This window comes from Oryx dammah, unplaced genomic scaffold, assembly GCF_014754425.2.
Source record: "Oryx dammah isolate SB20612 unplaced genomic scaffold, SCBI_Odam_1.1 HiC_scaffold_19, whole genome shotgun sequence".
In the NCBI taxonomy this organism is placed as follows: domain Eukaryota; kingdom Metazoa; phylum Chordata; class Mammalia; order Artiodactyla; family Bovidae; genus Oryx; species Oryx dammah.
Window position 1 is genome coordinate 93034313 of NW_024070203.1, and position 19112 is coordinate 93053424.

A 19112-nucleotide genomic window follows, 5' to 3' on the forward strand; every position below is an offset into this window, starting at 1 on the left:
AGTGGGTCCCGTGTCCTCCTCCGGGGGATCCTCCCGACCCAGGGATCGAACCCGCGTTTCTTACATCTCCTGCATTGACAGGGAGGTTCTTTTTCACTCGCGCCACCTGGGAAGCGTTCATAGCATAGTGACGAAGAACAGATTTTGCAGTCGAATTACCTGACGTCAACTGTTGGTTCTGCCAGTGGCCACTCCAGTAATCTTAGATAAGTTACTTGACTTTTCCTCAGTTTCTCGATCTGGAAAAAGGTAGAATAGTAGCAATTATTTCATAAGCTTGTTTCCTAAAGAAATCCTTGTAAAGAATGAACTTCGATTCTCTGAACTTTGTCAAGGTAGAAGACCTCGGCTGCCATTTTTCCACCTGTGAAATGAGATGGCAGAAGGCCTTCATGCTTTAGGGAAAGATTTTTAATCTACTTCCTGAAAGCACTTGGAGAAAAAAAATGCTCGTTAATGTATCCTCAGATTTGGTTTGTAGCTTGTGTGAAAATTTAAACCACAGAAACTGTGGACTGGGTTAAAGAAGAAGTTAAGACTATGGTTGTAGTCATGTTCTAGTGTGTGCTGTCTGGCGCAGGGGAAGGCTGGATATACACAGAAGTAAACACACCTTCTCTCTTCAGGTCGCCATGGTTCAGTTCACTGATGACCCCAGGACAGAATTTAAACTAAACTCTTACAAAACCAAAGAGACTCTTCTTGATGCAATTAAGCATATCTCATACAAAGGGGGAAATACCAAAACAGGTAAGACCCCCAAAAGCCCAGCCAAAACCCAAAGTAATGAATTGTTGCTAATTATTTAAATGATTTTTTTGAAGCATACTAATATAGATGTTTTTTTAAAGACTTTTCACTGATGAAAGAACTTTGTTGCTTCTCTTCCATCTCCAGCAACACAAAAGTGGAAGCGAATGAAACTGAACAGTTGCCTTCCTTTGTTTCAGGAAAAGCGATCAAGCATGTCCGAGATAGCTTGTTTACTGCAGAGTCAGGCACCAGAAGAGGCATCCCCAAGGTCATCGTGGTGATAACTGATGGAAGGTCACAAGATGATGTGAACAAAATCGCCAGAGAGATGCAAGCAGACGGTGAGCTTTACACAGATGAGTGATAGTGGCCACCAAGCTTTCCTCGGTGGCCGAGTGGTACAGAATCCGCTTGCCCATCCAAAGATCTGGGTTCAGTCCCTGGGTTGGGAAGTTCCCCTGGAGAAGGGAACGCAAACCACGTCAGTATTCCTTGCCTGGGAAATCCCCTGCCTGAGGAGCCTGGCGGGCTGCAGTCCAAGGGGTCGCAAAAGGGTCGACACAACTTCATTCAGTTCACTTCAGTTCAGTTCAGTCGCTCAGTCATGTCCGACTCTCTGCGACCCCATGAATTGCAGCACGCCAGGCCTCCCTGTCCATCACCAACTGCCGGAGTTCACTCAGACTCACGTCCATCGAGTCAGTGATGCCATCCAGCCATCTCATCCTCGGTCGTCCCCTTCTCCTCTTGCCCCCAATCCCTCCCAGCATCAGAGTCTTTTCCAGTGAATCAACTTAGGACTCAACAACAGCAGCAGCAGCGGCCCAGTAACACTGTTGGCCTTGCTGTGTTCTGAATGTGCATTTATAGGCTACATCAGCGTGACTACATGTTTCTAAGTCTGGACAATGTGACTTTAAAAATACTTTCTGGGTTGCAAATCTATTATCTTGCTGCATCTTCTCTAAGACATTTCTTACATGCAGGGTGCCCTGTGAAGAGAAGCTCCATCAGTTAAGTACAGCACAGGACTTGACTGGCGGTCTAGGGGTTGCGGCTCTCTGCTCCCACTGCAGGGAACACAGGTTCCATTCTGGGCACAGAGCACAGCTGAAAAAAGAAAAAAGAAAGAAAATTATGTGCCAATTAAGAACCAGGGGAGGGAACCCGGTCACAGAAACCGTTCAGCCTCAGCTTTCTCATCTGTCAGATGGAGAACGCAGAATGAAGATTACAGAGCCACAGGGCACGGACTAGCCTAATACGAACTTGCCGAGCACTGAACTGTGACCCACCGCGGGCTTCTAAGCCTGTTTATGTCCCCGTTTCTACTTCTGGAAAAAAAAAAATTTGAGATAAGGTTTCTGTTTCAACTGCACTTTATCCCTTAAATACAAAAATTGTGATTAATAATATGCAAACATAGCGATGTTACTCAAATAGTAACTATTTTGCCTCAAGCACTAGTTAAGCCTCTCTAAAATGGAAAATCTCTCCGGGGGGTGATGGGTTAATTATTGTATGGAGAATTGTGTCCATGCAGATTTCTGATGGACTGTGAAGGGTGAATTTTCCACCGCCACTGGGTCTCCTAAACAAACATATTTTAAACATGTGGGCGGACGTGTCTTGCAACGCAGTTTAATCAGAAGTCTGTTTTCCTTGCCCCACAGGCTACAGCATTTTTGCTGTCGGCGTGGCTGATGCGGATTACTCGGAGCTGGTTAGCATCGGCAGTAAGCCCAGTGCCCGGCACGTCTTCTTTGTGGATGACTTCGACGCCTTTAAGAAAATTGAAGACGAGTTGATTACTTTTGTCTGCGAAACCGCATCAGCAAGTTAGTTCTTTGGAATTTGCCCTTACGTTGCTTGAAGGCTGAGATATTTATCCTGGTTAAACAATGAGTCCCATCCTGATCTGAAGGGACAAAAGGACTTGGAGAGCTGTTTGTTATGTAGACATAGTTCTGTGGTTTAGAGCGTATGGAAGTGAACCTCTGCTCTCTTAGGTCCAGAGTTTAGGTTGATAAAGTCTTTCTCTGAAAAGGTGAGAATCTGTATTTGAAAGAAACTCTCTTAAACGTCTGTGGCAGACAGTTTTCAAAAATGTGCTAAGTCTGCTCATCAGGGTAGCACTCTGGGAGGGAGACTTTTCCCAATGCATGCTCTCAAGTGACCAGCATCGATCTTAACGGACCCAGGAGATGAGAAGGAAGCTGGGACTTTGGTTTTAACAGGAGAAGTGAGAGTGATTCAGTCTTTAGGAATCCACAAAAAGCCATAGCCGCATCTGGTTTGGATTCCCTCTACACTTGACTTCCATAAAGATTATGTTAGCTTCCTGTTTTCAGGACAAGGGAAGAATATGTTTGGAAAATATCTAAATCAGGGTTTTATCTTCTTTGTTTTGTCTTCCAGCCTGCCCACTGGTGCATAAGGACGGCATTGATCTTGCAGGTATGCAGTATCAGGGATTTCCCAATACAAAGGATATTAATTAACTCCTTTTTGGGGTCCAGATTTTTTAAGTCCTTGATAGACTAATTTTGAAATTTAAATTCCTAATGTGCCTATTTATTCCCTCTCTCTTTTCAAGGATTTAAGATGATGGAAATGTTTGGTTTGGTGGAAAAGGAGTTTTCATCAGTGGAAGGGGTCTCTATGGAGCCTGGTACCTTCAATGTATATCCTTGTTATCAACTTCATAAAGATGCCCTGGTTTCCCAGCCAACCAAGTATGTTTCCATTGCAAGATACTAAAGCCAATTATTGTTTATTATATCTCACTGTATAAATGAAATCAACTTGAAATCATAATTTCAATGATAATTCCCAGCAGAGTTTTCCATGGTGGATAGAGCAGATGATATTTAGATTTCTTTAAAAACATCAGACTCACATATAAGGCTGGTTGAACTTTCCTATCTGTTGATCTGAGAAAAATATAAAGATAGTTAATGCTTGCATAGTACCGCCATGTACCAGTGAAAGTGGTAGTCACACAGTCGCGTCTGACTCTTTGTGACCCCACGGACTGAAGCCTGCCAGGCTCCCCTATCCATGGGATTCTCCAGGCAAGAACACTGGAGTGGGTTGCCCTGTCTTCTCCAGGGGCTATGTACCAGGCATCGTTCTAAATGCTTATGTATAGTAGCTCACTCAAACCTCCCAAGAACTGTATGAGGTAGAGTCATTAGTTATTTTGATTTTACAAGTAGTGAAACTAAAGCACAAAGAAGCTAAATGACCTGAGTGAGATCGTGTAGTTTGTTGAGGATCATGCTGGGATTTGTACCCGGCAGTCAGGCCCTGGAACCCACACCCTGAACCACTTTACTTACTCTAGAGGCATGAATTCAGAGGGTTTTTATCCTTGAGAATTCACAAAAGCAACTCCGTATGGTTGGTGTAAAGATCACATTATCTAGTCACTGCAAGAAGGAAATGGCAACCCGCTCCAGTGTTCTTGCCTGGAGAATCCCAGGGACGGGGGGGAGCCTGGTGGGCTGCCGTCTCTGGGGTCGCACAGAGTCGGACACGACTGAAGCGACTTAGCAGCAGCAGCAGCAGCAGTCACTGCACAGCCTGCGATGTGTGGAGAGGTTCCTAGGACCGTTTTCAGCAGTTCTGCAAACTCCAGACATACTTGAGTTTCAATTCAGGTCAGTCGCTCAGTCGTGTCTGACTCTTTGTGACCCCATGGACCACAGCACGCCAGGCCTCCCTGTCCATCACCAACTCCCAGAGCTTGCTCAAACTCATGTCCGTTGAGTTGGTGATGCTATCCAGCCATCTCATCCTCTGTCGTCCCCTTCTCCTCCTGCCTTCAATCTTTCCCAGCATCAGGGTCTTTTCCAATGAGTCAGCTCTTCACATCAGGTAGCCCAAGTATTGGAGCTTTAGCATCAGTCCTTCCAATGAATATTCAGGGTTGATTTCCTTTAAGATTGACTGATTGGATCTCCTTGCAGTCCAAGGGACTCTCAAGAGTCTTCTCCAACACCACAGTTCAAAAGCATCAACTCTTCTGCGCTCAGCTTTCTTTATAGTCCAACTCTCCCATCAAAAGTAGGAATTCCTGGTTTAAGGGGTCATCTCTCAAGATGTCACCTGCTTCTTTACATTTCAAATCAGTATCCAACATCTAACATTGCCTTTCAGCAGATTTTCTCTTTTTACGTTGTCTGCTGCTGCTAAGTCGCTTCAGTCGCGTCCGACTCTGCGACCCCACACACGGCAGCCCACCAGGCTCCTCCGTCCCTGGGACTTGACATTGTCTAGGGAGGAATATTAAATAGATGTTGGAAAGTCATTCCTGGAGGCCTGGCCAAAAATGAGAATTGCCATCTCTGCAGTCGTCTCCTGCTCCGCTGGGCTGTTCGTGCCGTCAGCAGTGTGCTTGTCCTCCACCTTGCTAACTCCAGCCTTTGGTTCCCAGCTCCCGTCTCACTCCGAGTGTCTCCAGCATCCGACAGAGCTGAGCACAGCCTCCCCCTGGCCTCCTGCTCCTTGAGTTTCTGTTTGCCTTACAGACCGCCCGTCTGCAGCACTGGCTGCTCTTCCTCTCTACCTCTTGATGCTGGGGGACCAGCACCTGTGTCTGACCTCCTTGTTTTTTCTGTCTATTCCTCCTTCCTAGCGATCTTTTCAGTGTCATAGAGTTGAGTGCTGACCATATCCCGAGGACTGCTAAGCTTGTATTTATATGTGTTGCCCCAGTTGTTTTTGGTGACACTGTGCAGCGTGTGGGCTCTTAGTTCCCTGACCAAGTATTGAGCCCACACCCACCACAGTGGAAGCTTAAAATCTTAACTGCCAGACCACCAGGGAAGTCCCTGCTGCTGCTGCTAAGTCACTTCAGTCGTGTCCGACTCTGTGACCCCATAGACGGCAGCCCACCCTGCTCCCCCGTCCCTGGGATTCCAGGCAAGAACACTGAGTGGGTTGCCATTTCCTTCTCCAATGAATGAAAGTGAAAAGTGAAAGTGAAGTTGCTCAGTCATGTCCGACTCTTCGCGACCCCATGGACTGCAGCCCACCAGGCTCCTCTGTCCATGGGATTTCCAGGCAAGAGTACCGGAGTGGGGTGCCATCGCCTTCTCCAGGGAAGTCCCTACTTCCCCAAATTTAGACCTATATAATCAATTGCTTCCCAGGTGGTGTTGGCGGTAAAGAACCCGCCTGCCAATGCAGCAGATGTAAGAGACGTGGGCTCGATCCCCGGGTTGGGAAGCTCCCCTGGAGGAGGGCACGGCTCCATTGTTCTTGCCTGGAGAGTCCCCTGGACAGAGGAGGCTGGTGGGCTGCAGTCCATAGGGTGGTAAAGAGTCAGACACGACTGAAGCGAGTTAGCACGCTTGCAGTTGCTTACTAGACAACATCCCTGCTCCTCTCTCCAGAGTCAGCCTCACCCACAACCTTTTCTGTCTCAATGACGACATCTAACGAGTTTCTTAGGCAAAGAAGCCCCTGAGGCCTCACATCGGTTTGCCAAGGAGTCCCCCTGTGTGTGGCTTCTCCCCACCTGCGCTGCCCCCGCCCTGACGCGAGCCACCATCACCTGCCTCTTCCTGCATCCATTGCTGCGGCCTCCTGTCTTCCTCCTGCGACCCCACCTTCCTAGGGTCTCTTCTCCAACAGCAGTCGGGGCGATGGTTTATAAACGTTTACATCAGATCGGGTCACTCCACAATCTGCCAGCAATTCCCATTCCCCTTGGAGTAAACGTCAGAGCTCTTGAGTGGCCAAAGGGCCTACGTTATCTGGAGAGCTGTTACCTCTGTGACTTCACCTCTTGTCTCTTAGTCTTTGCTCAAGAATTACCAAACACAGCCCACTTTGGTGTCTTTGCACTGGCCTGCTGTCTTCATCTCCTATGAGTTTTTCTTCAAATGTAACCTTCTCAGTGAAATTTTGTTGTTTAGTCACTGCGTCGGACTCTTTGCAGCCCGAGGACTGTAGCCCACTGGGCTCCTCTGTCCATGGAACCCTCCAGGCAAAAATACTGGAGTGGATCTTTTGTTTCCTTCTCCAACCTTCTCAATGAACCTTTGCTCAAATAGTAATCCTCTCAATGAATCTCTAAGTAAAACCAATGCTGATAACTTTAATTAAAATTCCAAAATAATGCATTCTAGCATTTCTAATCCCCATTATGCTACTCTTGTTGTTTTTTGACGGCACTTATTACCTTCTAATACACTGCATAATTCACCCTGCTCAAGTTTAAGTGCCATCCAAGGGTTCCTTGCAAGTTCAATTCACTGATGTGTCTTTACTGTGTTTTACCATGTCTGGTAATTTGTAAGCACTCAACAAATTTTGAATGAATGAATACATACATATATATTTAACGTATGCAAATCAAACTTTCACCTTTTAAAATTTTTAATTGAAGGATAATCCTTCACAGAATTTTGTTGTTTTCTGTCAAACATCAACATGAATCAGCCATTGATGTACATATGTGCCCTCCCTCTTGACCTCCCTAAACTTTCACGTTTAAATTCACACTAAATTCCCACCTAATTCACCAAATATTTGTTAATTTAATTAATACATATTATGGGTCTCCTATGTATCTAAAAGGCTACATTGCTGCTTGAAGGGAGATCTTTAAAGTATGTGAGCAACCCCCCTGATTGTTGGGAGGTGCGGTGAGGCTGCAGGAGGGGCCCCTCCGTCCACGGGTTCTCCAGGCAAGGATACTGGAGGGGCTGCCGTGCCCTGCTACAGAGGATGTTCCCCAGCCAGGGGTGGAGCCCAGGTCTCCCGCAGTGCAGGCGGCTCCTTTACCAGCTGAGCCACTGAGAAAGCCCCCCAACCCCCCAAAAAAGACTGTGGATAAACATTTATAGTACTAAAACATGAAACTACTTAATTGTTTAATAAGAAGTGACTGGTCAGATAAATTATGGAATAGCCAAACCAGCAAAGGTTGTACAAATATTAAATATCATGCTCTTTAAAATATTTAAGGAAATATGAAGTATGTAGTAAACGACGCTAAGAAAAGAAAGGGGCAAAATTATATAAATTGGACAAAGACTTAGAGACATTCTTTAAAGACTGGAGGGCAATGCATGACCCCAAAAGAAGGATCACTTCCTTCCAAATGGGGTTAATGGTGATGTTTATTTGCTTCTTCTCAGCTTCTTCACGTGTTAATAAAGAAAAAGATATTTTTTTCATTTCAAATAGTGAAAGTGTGTTTGCTTTTATAATCAAATAAATAGCTTCTTGAAGAGGGATATAGTAAAACATACTATTTTCTTCTGTTTTTCAGATACTTACATCCAGAAGGATTGCCCTCTGACTATACAATCAGTATTCTGTTCCGGATTCTTCCTGACACTCCAGAGGAGCCCTTTGCTCTTTGGGAGATTTTAAATAAAAATTCTGACCCATTGGTTGGAGTCATTTTAGATAGTAAGTATATTTATTTACAAAACACTTGCACACACAGGTATGGGTTGTGTACGTGGTGTGCCATCTTGCCGGTTTAGTGTGTATTATAGAGTAACTCACTTGTTTTAAACCGTTGGTCGATACTAATAATGGACTGTGTTGACAGCTGAGTCATTCACTTGCCTACTCAGGCTTTCAACAAACATTCCCTGAGGCCCTACTGTGTGGCGACACCAGGTTCTGGGATTCAGTAGCGAGCGAGGCGAAAAGAGACACGTCCTGCGATGGGGAGACTGTAGGGAGGCCAGGGTTGGTGCCAGGAGGGTCAGTGGGAGGGCTGGGGTCAGAGGTCACTTCTATGAGGAAATGGTAAATGTCGGATGCTTCTTTTGGGCTCCTGGACCCAATTCCAACATACGAGCTGGGCCTGGGGAGTGTCGCGGCGCTCACACGATACCAGGCCGTTCTTGGGCAGCAGCAGGTATCTGAGAATTCAGCTTCAGTCGGCGCTGTTTGCCTGCAGGTGTCCTTGGAGCCCCAGGCCGAGGATGGCTGCTGCACGGCGGCCTTCCTCCCGGCGGCGGCAGGCTCGGTCTGCTACCGCAGGCTGGAGGTGCCAGCAGCCACCTCCAGCCCAGGATGCCACTTGCTCATCCAGGCTGTCTCCTGTGCTTGTGACCCACAGTCTCTAAATCAGAGGGTCCTGCAGAGTCCTCCTCAGGTTTTAATAATTTGCTAGAGTGGCTCACAGAACTCAGAGAAGCCTTTTACCCACAGCGCTGGGTTACCAAAGAAAGGGAAAAGAAAGTGAGAGCGAAGTTGCTCAGTCGTGTCCGACTCTTTGTGACCCGAGGTTCCTCCATCCATGGAATTTTCCAGGCAGGAGTACTGGAGTGGGTTGCCGTTTCCTTCTCCATTTTACCTGCAACACTAGGTTACCAAAGGTTACCAGCGCGTTATAAAATGCTGTAACTCAGGAACGATGGGAGAGACGCTGGAGCAAGGCCTGGGCAGGGGTGAGGGGCTTCCACGCCCACCCTGCGCCACCCCCCAGCAGCTCCCTGTGGTCACCAGCCCGGAGTCTCTCTGGACCCCATCCTGGGTTTTTGTGGAGGCTTCATCACACAGGAAAGATTAGTTAAGTCACTGGCCATTGGCAGCTGAACTCAGGCTCCAGCGCCTCTCCCCTCCGTCGAAGTTGAGTTGGGAGCATGGGGTTTGCACTGAGAGTTCTAACCCTCTCAGTACAGGATTGCTTTTCCAGGCAACCAGCCCGCATCCTTAGGTGACCTGAGGGCTTTCCAAAAGCTGCCTTATTAACATAACAAAGGCACATGTATTGCTCTCACCGCAGGAAATTCCAAGGGTTTCAGGAACTGTGAGCCGGAACCATAGACGAAGGCCTAGTATATATGAGAAATATGTTTTGGTCATCTGAATAGAAAATATTTCTTTCTTTTAAGTCACAATGTTGCAGTGCCTCTCTCCCATCAGAGAAAAAAACATCAGGTTGGCAAGCAGTATGTTTGGGGAAGAAATCTGGGATGGAAATATACATTTGAAAATGGTATTGATGGGTGTGTGAAGTTTAAGTCCCAAAACTGGGTCAGGGCATCATAAGAGGAGTCTAGAAAGGAGAGAGAATAGTTGTGAAGAATGAGAAATTCCATCGTCGGGAGGTTGGAAAGTTGAGGAGGAAACAGTGAGGGAAACTTCTTAACCTTTGTTCTTGGAAGTCACAAGTGATCATCACTTAGAGAATTCTCAGGTTTGGGGTTAACGTCCCTGAGTTTTCTACATAGATTTTTGGTGTAAGATTCCAGTCAAGCTGGGATCCAAAATTTGGTGGCTGTTATTAGGTACTGACTCAAACATTTGGATAAGGAAAGCATTTTAAGCTTATTCCAAGTAGTGTTTGTTAACAGAGCTTTTAGTACATGGAAATAAATCAACAGCTAAACATTGAAAGCATTTTGCTTTGATACTGAAACTAAGGCAAAGCTGTAGATTAAAAAGGTGTAAGCTGCTAACTACACACAACGAGGACTGGAAAACAAAGAAGTCTCTTGAGACGATCAATACTTGCTCCTTTTGAAAACCAAACGAAAAATTTAATTGTAACCCGGGACTGAACTAGTGAGAAAAATATTTTTTTTTTGTAATAAAATGTTCCTTGTAACATGAAGTACTCAAGAGTAGAAGGTCTTTGTTTATTTGTTTGTTCATAATGTTCATAATAAAAGACACATTGGATTATGACTATTTCATAAAGGTGTAAGTTACATGTCCTGAGAGAACTGGTTGCTTCAGTGGTTAAATAAGGCAGAGTCTGGTTTTTATTTCTTAACATTTTATTACTGAATTAGGTCCTGTGAACCCTGCTCGGGCCCTAGCCCGTTCCAGACTCTCTGCCCCAGATGGGGGAGGGTTCCTTTTCCATTCAGGCTTAAGGAGGCAAATGGGAAACCCAAGTTGCAGTTAACACAGCATGAGCTTTATTCAGTGACCCGAGAATGGAGAAGCAGGGACTAAGTTCACAGATCAGCTTCTCACCGCGCTGGGCAGAGATTTAGAAAGACAAAGACAAGGGGCGAGGCATCTGCCCGAGTCCACAGGGAAGTGCTGTGCTCGGTCGCTCAGTCGCGTCCGACTCTTTGCAATGCCATGGACTGTAGCCCACCAGGCTCCTCTGTCCATGGGATTCTCCAGGCAAGAACACTGGAGTGGGTTGCCATGCCCTCCTCTGCTACTGGGGAAGGGGCAGGGCTTTTTCCAAGGGAGTGGTCCTTAATGGCTGCCAGTTAGTAAGTATGTCATTTACTATGCTAATATAGTGAAATGTCCATTTCCTTGGAGAAGGAGATGGCAGCCCACTCCAGCATTCCTGCCTGGAGAATCCCACAGACAGAGGAGCCTGGTAGGCTACAGTCCATGGGGTCGCAAAGAGTTGGACACGACTGGGCAACTTCACTTTCTTTTTTCAAAGTAAAATCAAAGTATAATGAGACTCACAATCTGCTGGAGGTCAGATTTATCACTATCCTGGTCCCAGCTGGTTCTTTTTTCTTTTTCTATAGCTTCCTTTCTTATCTCTGGACCCTTTCACTTAAAGATTTACATACACTCCTGCTCAAGGTGGGGAGTTGGCAGGTTTTGAGCAAGGATATTCCTGCTAAAGGTGGGGCTAGAGGGTTGATGAGTTTTGAGCAAAGATCAGGGACATCTCTGGTAACAACTTGATTAGCTTCTTTCTTCCTTTTGGTCTGCCTCCACTTCCAACTTCAGACCGCCCTTTCCCCAAATGGTTATGGGAATGCAGACGGGCAGGGAGGTGCAGAGGAAGAAGGAGTGTCGGGGCCCCACCTCATCACCACCGCGTGGTTCACTGTTAGTTTGGCCAACTGAAAGCCTAGGGCCTTCCAAGGCCGTTTTGTTATCCACTCACTACTTTAAAACACAGCTTCAAAACAATGGTTATATGATTTTGAGTTGACTTTTTAAAAAATTACCCATTTTAATACTTTCTAGAATATTTTTAATCTTTTATTTTGTTTGATTAGATGGTGGGAAAACCCTAACATATTTCAACTACGACTACAGTGGGGATTTTCAGACTGTTACTTTTGAAGGACCTGAAATTAGGAAAATTTTCTATGGAAGCTTTCACAAGGTGAGTAATGCCTTGTATGTGTATATATATATTCTTTATTCTATTTACTGCAGGCCAAGCAAGAGAGAAGTGCAAAAAAATAATAATAATAATAAAAACATAGCACTTTGGATCTCCTATAGTAAGAATTACCTGTGGGGCTTGTGAACTGCCCAGAGATTCTGATATGGTAGTTCTGGGATAGGATCCTAAAATGTATGCTTTCACCCAGTACCCCAGGAGATTTGATAGTGTTAGGAAGAAGACATTTTCCACTGTCCTTCTAGGTTCTTCTGGCTGATCTAAGAATCAATTAATGGGAGAAACTCAAAAGTTTAATAACATATATACATGGGGGAGACCCAGGAAAACTGAGTAACTCACCAAAATAGCCAAAACCTTACCTTAAGTATCATCTTCAGCAAAAGACAAAAGAGGAGTATGTAAGTAGTGGTTTGGGTTTGGACTTCGAAAGGAAGGAAGACCATTCACATGGAGGTGGAAAAGCAAATGTTCAGTAAATAAACGAGTTAACGGGACAGAGAGTCCCCTCCACACACACACCTAGCCATATTCTTTGCAGATATTGCTGGTAATAGCCCTGTTCTGGGAGCAGACCTTCTGTCTAGATTCTTTTAGGCAGTTAACATGAAGCTCAACGTTTCTTTCTGAATCTTTTGGACCTTGGTTATTTTTAGCTTGAAATAATCTGTGTTCTAAAGAGACATTTTGGACCAGCAAATTTTGGTCTGCTATCATAGAAGTGGTCCAGATTCATACTTTGAGGAACCATGTAGCAGAGGGTAACGTATTACTAAGTAGGTAGTTGTAAATTCCCTACATTATGTGTTATGTAGAAAGGATTGCTGGTCTACCTGGCCACCAATAGAGTTAAAGTACCAGCAGCCAAATCATGGTAAAATATGTAGACAGATTGCACTGAGACAGCCCATCACTGCCACAGTATGGTAAATTGCCCTGAGGAAGAGTTTTGTAAGCCTGACATTAGTTGTTCTTATTTTAACCTGGCGTGTGTGATGGAGCCTGTTCCTTCATGCTTCACATCTGTGAAACATTTTGTCTTGGTGATGACTGCAGTAGACAGGCTTCCTTCCAAAATTTACTGTTTCCTTTGTGGTGAACAATCCCACTGATATCTGGGCTGTTAAAGAATGCAGCACCAAGAGCCCGAGAGCAGAGCATGTACTCAGTGGTGTTGCAAAAACCTTGATCTTAGCCACAGCCCTCTTGTCCTGTCAGAGGGAGGGAAGGGGTGTCACACAGCAGTCTTCATCTTGGCTTCTGTTTCCTGATAGAATGTGGTCAGATCTGTCTAATCTATACAACTTTGCTACCTTCTGGGGTTTTGAATACCATCACTGTATAAGAACAATTGCATAAGAAAATTCTCTCATTTTTGCATAAGAAAAGTTGCCTAAAAATATTTTTTTCTTGTTACTAGGACTGTACAGTCACAAGTGTCTTAAAATAAGGTCTCTTAGAAACACATGAGATTCACATGATTTATTAGTTTATGCTTCCAAACAGTCCCACTAGCATTTCTTTGGAATTATTGTTGTGTATTTATCAACTTCCTCTAGAGATGGTTTTTTCTTGGTTAGACAGTCACAGAGTAGTCAAAAAATATTACAGAGGAAATGAAAAGCATTGAGATTTCATTAGTGTTTAGAAAAAAACCCAGAGATGGCATCTGAGTGTGGGATAGTCGTGGAAGTGGTTTAAAGTAGAGCCTTTCTTCTCAAGCAAGCGCTTCAGTAGACAGAATTCCTTTTCTTCCCTTGCATGGTTTTTGGTGATGAGTCATGCAATTATGTAAATTTGTTTAATATTTTCTCCTGCTTCTTACCTTTTAAAACATTTTTACTTTTATCAGCTACATATTGTTGTCAGCAAGACTTTGGCCAAAGTGGTTATTGACTGCAAGCAAGTGGGTGAGAAGGCAATAAATGCATCGTCTAATATCACGTTGGATGGTGTCGAAGTCCTGGGGAGAATGGTTCGATCAAGAGGACCAAACGGAAACTCTGCACCAGTGAGTGGATAAATAAATGAATCTGTGTTATGTTAAGGAAAAAACTTCTCCTAAAATATGATTATGTATTTTCCAGGGGAAGAGCTTGGTAAAGGGATAGATGGAGGCAGTGATGGTGAATGATAGTTGATGAATGATAAGTAAATAGATAATTAATGAATGAATGAAGTTCAAATGAATAAAATGAATTCATTTAAATGAATTAAAACACGAACATTTGAAGCTCTTGCAATATGCTTCCGCTGTATTATAGGGAGAATGCTCCAGAAATTAGACTAGTTTGTTTTCTAAATGAAAATTTTAATAGTAAAATATTTTAAAAATTCAAATAAAATACCATGGCATAAATGGTTGGTTAATGAGAATCAAAACTGTGGATGAATCTCATTTATATGAGCAGATCCAAATCTGTATAAAACATGTTATTATTGTACATGGGAAATTGACATAAACCTCTCACGTGGGCTAGATTTGGGCATTTTATAACTAGGTTCTTGCTATTGCTAATATCAAGTTAACCCTTTTTATCATTAATAATAAGGGATAATAATATTTTATCATTACTATTTAAATAACATCACTTTAAGAAATATTTTTATCATATTTTTTAATCATGGATTTTAAGACCAAGAGACTTCAAATTGGCAAAGAAATCACATTCTTTTCAGTTAATGCCTACAAAAAAGAGCAGTGAGCACAAACCTTTGTTTTAAGACCACACATTCACAGCTAATTAGCAGCATTCTCTAATTTGAGTCATTCTATAATTAGAACCAATTAACCTGGAGGGAATTTTATTCTTGGAAGCAATTCCAAATATTCACATCTACACTTCTCTTCTGTGTAACAGAATAATCAAGCTAATTAAGATTCACTCTTATTGTGCTTTCAGAGACCTGTAGAACTAGCCAGCTGTATGGAATTTTAGAAAGACCTGATGATTCTCAAAGTCTTTTAAAGTTGAAATCATTTAGTATTAATACAAATGAAATCTTCTAGCATATCAAATAAATGAAAATGATTTGCAATATGCTTCAGACCCCATGGACTGTAGCCCGCCAGGCTCCTCTGTCCATGGGATTCTCCAGGCAAGACTCCTGGAGTGGGTAACCGTCCCCTCTCCGGGGCATCTTCGTGCCCCAGGGATCTAACCCGGGTCTCCTGCACTGCAGGCAGCTTCTTTACTGAAAAGAAACCATGTCACGTCTCCCTCGCAGTCACTCCCTTCGACCTTACATCACAGTATCTGATAAAGTTGTATGAAGAGTACTTTCTCAAGAAACACTTGTTAGAAATTAAATAGAAAGCCATCCATCTGCATTTTTCTTAAAATAGTTTGCATATATCATGTTCCGCCTGTGGTTTTGGCAACAGTCCGAGCAGCTATCACGCTGTCTCCTATTTATAGCTCATACCTTGCAATTACAGTGTTAAAATGACAGTAACAAATTAATTGTATTTCAAATTACACTCTATGTAGTAATTTTACTCAAAGGTATATGACCAATTAAATATTATGGAATTTAGTTCGGAAAGCAAAAACAACCATAGGTTTAGGCTCTGCCAGTCACAAATCTTTACTTTCTTCCATGAAAGAAGAGCAATTAAAACAGCAATTAAACCCTCTGTGGTTAACGCCCACCCAGTAGTAGACAAAAGGGAATTTATAGGATCAATCATTAAAGAGTTCTTTGTAGAGCTAGGAGGAAGAAGTTGTGGCTTTTGCTAGAATCTAGAAGTCTACAAAGGATTACTAGATTTTCAGTCTACCCACTTATTGAGGAATTTGATTATGTTGAAATGGATGATATTAGATTAGATCTCAAGAATGTGATTGAAAACTTGCTTGGATTTTGGTTATTATCAATACTTGTTTCGGTGTAAGACAAGAGAGAAGCTTCAGTCTTCAGTTCCCCATTTAGAAATCACAGATTGCTAACATGATCTTGAAACACATGTGGACTCTCACCCTGCAAAAGGGACTGTGCAGTGCACAAGGTTTTGGGGCGTTCCAGAAGCAGTAATTACCATCTAAGAGAGATCAGTAGGTTACAGATCGGTGTCCCCGGCAACTTCGGCAATGATTCAAAAACTGCCAGGTGATGGAATGATCCGAAATTTTCAGTTTTTAAAGAATATAATCTTTCCATTATTTTAAAGTTTTTATTTCTTATTCGCGTATAGACAGTTAACGATGTTGTGAAAGTTTCAGGTGGACAGCAAAGGGACTCAGCCCTGCCTGTGCACGTAGCCAAACCCCCTCCCGTCCCGGCTGCCACGCAACACTGAGCAGGGTCCCCTGCGCTTCCGGTGGGTCCCTGTCGGTTGTCCGAGTTAAATACGGCAGCGTGCCACGCCCACCCGAGCCCCTAACCGCCCGTCCCCCCGTCTGCCCCTCTGGCAGCTGTAAATTCGTTCTGTGAAGCTTTTTCTGTGGCTATAGTCTTTTTAGACCAAAGCTGAGTGGAGAAGGGAGGAATGGATCTAGGGATATAGTAACTACTGTATCGATATTACTCATATTTGAAATGAAAACTTGTGGTCAGCAATGCAAGACTTTACCGGCAGCAAAAATTCTCCAGTGAGACTAAACTCATCAGCAGGCTGAATCTGGCTGGCCGAGCACGCGGGAGGAGACACAACAGCTGGGCCTCTCCTTTCCGGTCTCTGTCCTGAGAGGCTGCTTCTACTTTTTCTGATACCTAATGAAGTTATCGTGCTGCCAGTCAGAGATGATTCAAGATAATTTTTGAGCTTCTGGCATGAACATGATTCTTAGTATCTTTTTCCCGCCTTTCAAATCTAACACCTAGATAATTATACAGCTATTTGTTTAGTTCTCTGATGTGTAAATAAAAATGTTATGTTATAGAATTTTTAGTGATTTCTGAGTTAAAGTTTTTATGTAGGAATCCATAGAAGACAAGTGAACGACGCTATGGAAACAAGTGTTTTCCACTTCTCAGGAAATGGCTGTGTTTTCACTCGATTGTATCTTTTAATGCTTAGAATGGTGATAGTGACTAATGTGTATTGCCTAATACGGATTAGGCCCCTAGAGAAGGGGATGGCAACCCACTCCAGTGTTCTTGCCTGGAGGATTCCATGGACAGAGGAGGCTGGCAGGAAGGCTGCAGTCCACAGGGTCACAAAGAGTCAGCCACAACTGGCCGATAACACACACACAGACCAGGCAGTGTGAGCGTTTCGAAGATGTTTCCGTTTAATCCTCCAGGAACCCTAGGAAAATACATCGTCCCCATTTTATAGACGCAGAAACTGAGACCCGGATAAGTTAGGGAGAGATCCCCTTTCAAACGCGAGGAGAGTGAGATGTGAGACTGTATTTGAGTTGCGTGCTTACGGCCACTGCTCTGCGTTCTGAGCCGTCTTGCATTAGGCCAGACCGATTATGCTAGAGCTTAAGGCAGCGGGAGGAACCTGGTCTGCGACAGTGACCGTACGCCCTGTCTGTTCACTGGCAACGTCAAAACTCCCCATTATGTGAATTACAGCCTTGAAATAAATGTGATTAAAATGCGCCCCCCTCCCCAGCATCTCTGCACCTTAACATTCTAATTACTACCAACAATTGCAACAGATGTTCACTTTCATCTCCTAATTGAATAGTGCCATTAGGGTTTCCCTTAAATTCAGTAAGTTGATTGAGAGCAAGTAAAAACACCCTGTTCAGTAGCTGACAAGTGGTAAGTGCTTAATAAATCATAGTTTGAAGGTGGAGTCAGTAAAAGTTACACACCAAATTGAAAGCAGAAGGCGGTGTGGGTCCCCAGGACTCTTTCTCCTGTGTTCTCAGGGAATGTAAAGCTCTCTAAATATTTGCATAAGATCAGGTACAGCTTCACTTCAAATTATAGGCTTAAAAATGATACGCTGGAAAAAAAATCAGAAGATGAAATATGGTACTAAGTGGGAAGTCCCTTTTAATTTCCATTCACAGATCACAGTGCCTCAACTGCCAAAAAATATTTTAGTCTTATTTTCATGCTAACATTTGACCCCAAATGACTTGCCTTTTGTGCTATGCCCAGACAAAAATGTCCAATAATGAAAAATGAGCATTTGTAATTGTCTAAGTATTCCCTTGAAAGAGATTATAACAAGTGAAAGTGGGAGGGTCTTTTTCTTTTGCAGATTTTTTTTTTTTTCCATAATGCTGTTAGTTACAAAGGAAAAAAGTTGCTAAAGTCAAAAGGGGCTGCCTCTTAGACGCTTAAAGTATGGTTATCTTGATCCACGCTGTCTTGGATTTTTAGGTACTCAAATCTGAGAGCTTTGACATATTATCTCTGTAATGTTTCCTCCATAATTTGTGTAAGTGTGTGTTTAATTACTTCTGGAATAAAAGCCAGATTTTAAAAAATCAGTCCCCAGAAATGTGACTTGGAAAAGAAGTCTCTAAATAAAGGCCAAAGAATCTAAACTATTACGAATGCAAAACAATTATGAATAAATTTGTTGTACTCACACAAAAAAGGCTTCTGACTTCATCTGACTTGAAAAAGAAAAGACAGCCCACAAGCATTCTTCAAATGATAGTACTGGCCTCATTCAGCGCTTAGTAGGTATTCAACCTCTCGAATAAATAAAATGAACTCATAAGAATCCCAGTAACTCAAGAGGGCAAAAGAAGTTTAGCCAAAGGTTTGTATGGAGACATTGTCCTGTTATAGGTGATCGGGTGGTGACTGTTTATTTGAAAAACTTCAAGAAAGCCTGGTATACCCCAGGACTAGTGAAAGGCTTTGGCTTTAAATAAATCTTTTCATTCCCTAAAATGTTTTCACACTGAGGGCTCTATTCAGAAATGGAAAATTTCTTAATGGATGAATGACTTACAGAATTAACTGAATCTAATGCTGTCATAATGGGACTCATTTAATGAAAGTCATTATAAAGTCAAATGGCATTGTGAAGTCGGGCTGGACATCTGCATTTTAAACGTTAGACTAAAGATCTGTTTACAAAATAAGCTGCAAGAAAATGAGGTGTGCTGTTCAGCTCTCAACAGGAATTCAGCTTTCAACATGTGCTTAGATTACTTAGGCCTTTTCATGCCGAGTCCTAATTTGCAGAATGGGGTAGACAGTACTATTATCACCCCTCATAGTGGTGATGGGAAGGTTGAATGGTGCAGGTGAAGTCCCTGGGATGGTGCCTGGCACACAGGTTTTCAACACATGTCTGCTGGTACTGTTGTTATTTGCCAAGATTTTTCTCAACCAAAAT

At 43.3% G+C, this 19112-nt stretch overlaps 1 protein-coding gene across 5 annotated transcripts in view; it reads left to right on the plus strand.

Annotated features, from left to right (window-relative positions):
• The window catches only part of COL14A1 (collagen type XIV alpha 1 chain), a 222187-nt gene that overhangs the window by 127013 nt on the left and 76062 nt on the right, over window positions 1–19112 (plus strand). For all 5 annotated transcript variants that reach the window (XR_005724651.1, XR_005724650.1, XM_040261792.1 and 2 more), the window contains exons 27-34: window positions 627–750; window positions 951–1094; window positions 2427–2591; window positions 3172–3210; window positions 3350–3488; window positions 8039–8181; window positions 11721–11830; window positions 13704–13862. Coding sequence is in view for 3 of the 5 variants with exons in the window: in XM_040261792.1 (XP_040117726.1) it covers window positions 627–750; window positions 951–1094; window positions 2427–2591; window positions 3172–3210; window positions 3350–3488; window positions 8039–8181; window positions 11721–11830; window positions 13704–13862 (1023 nt within the window). In the remaining 2 variants the exon portion in view is untranslated. The remainder of the gene's footprint in view (window positions 1–626; window positions 751–950; window positions 1095–2426; window positions 2592–3171; window positions 3211–3349; window positions 3489–8038; window positions 8182–11720; window positions 11831–13703; window positions 13863–19112) is intronic.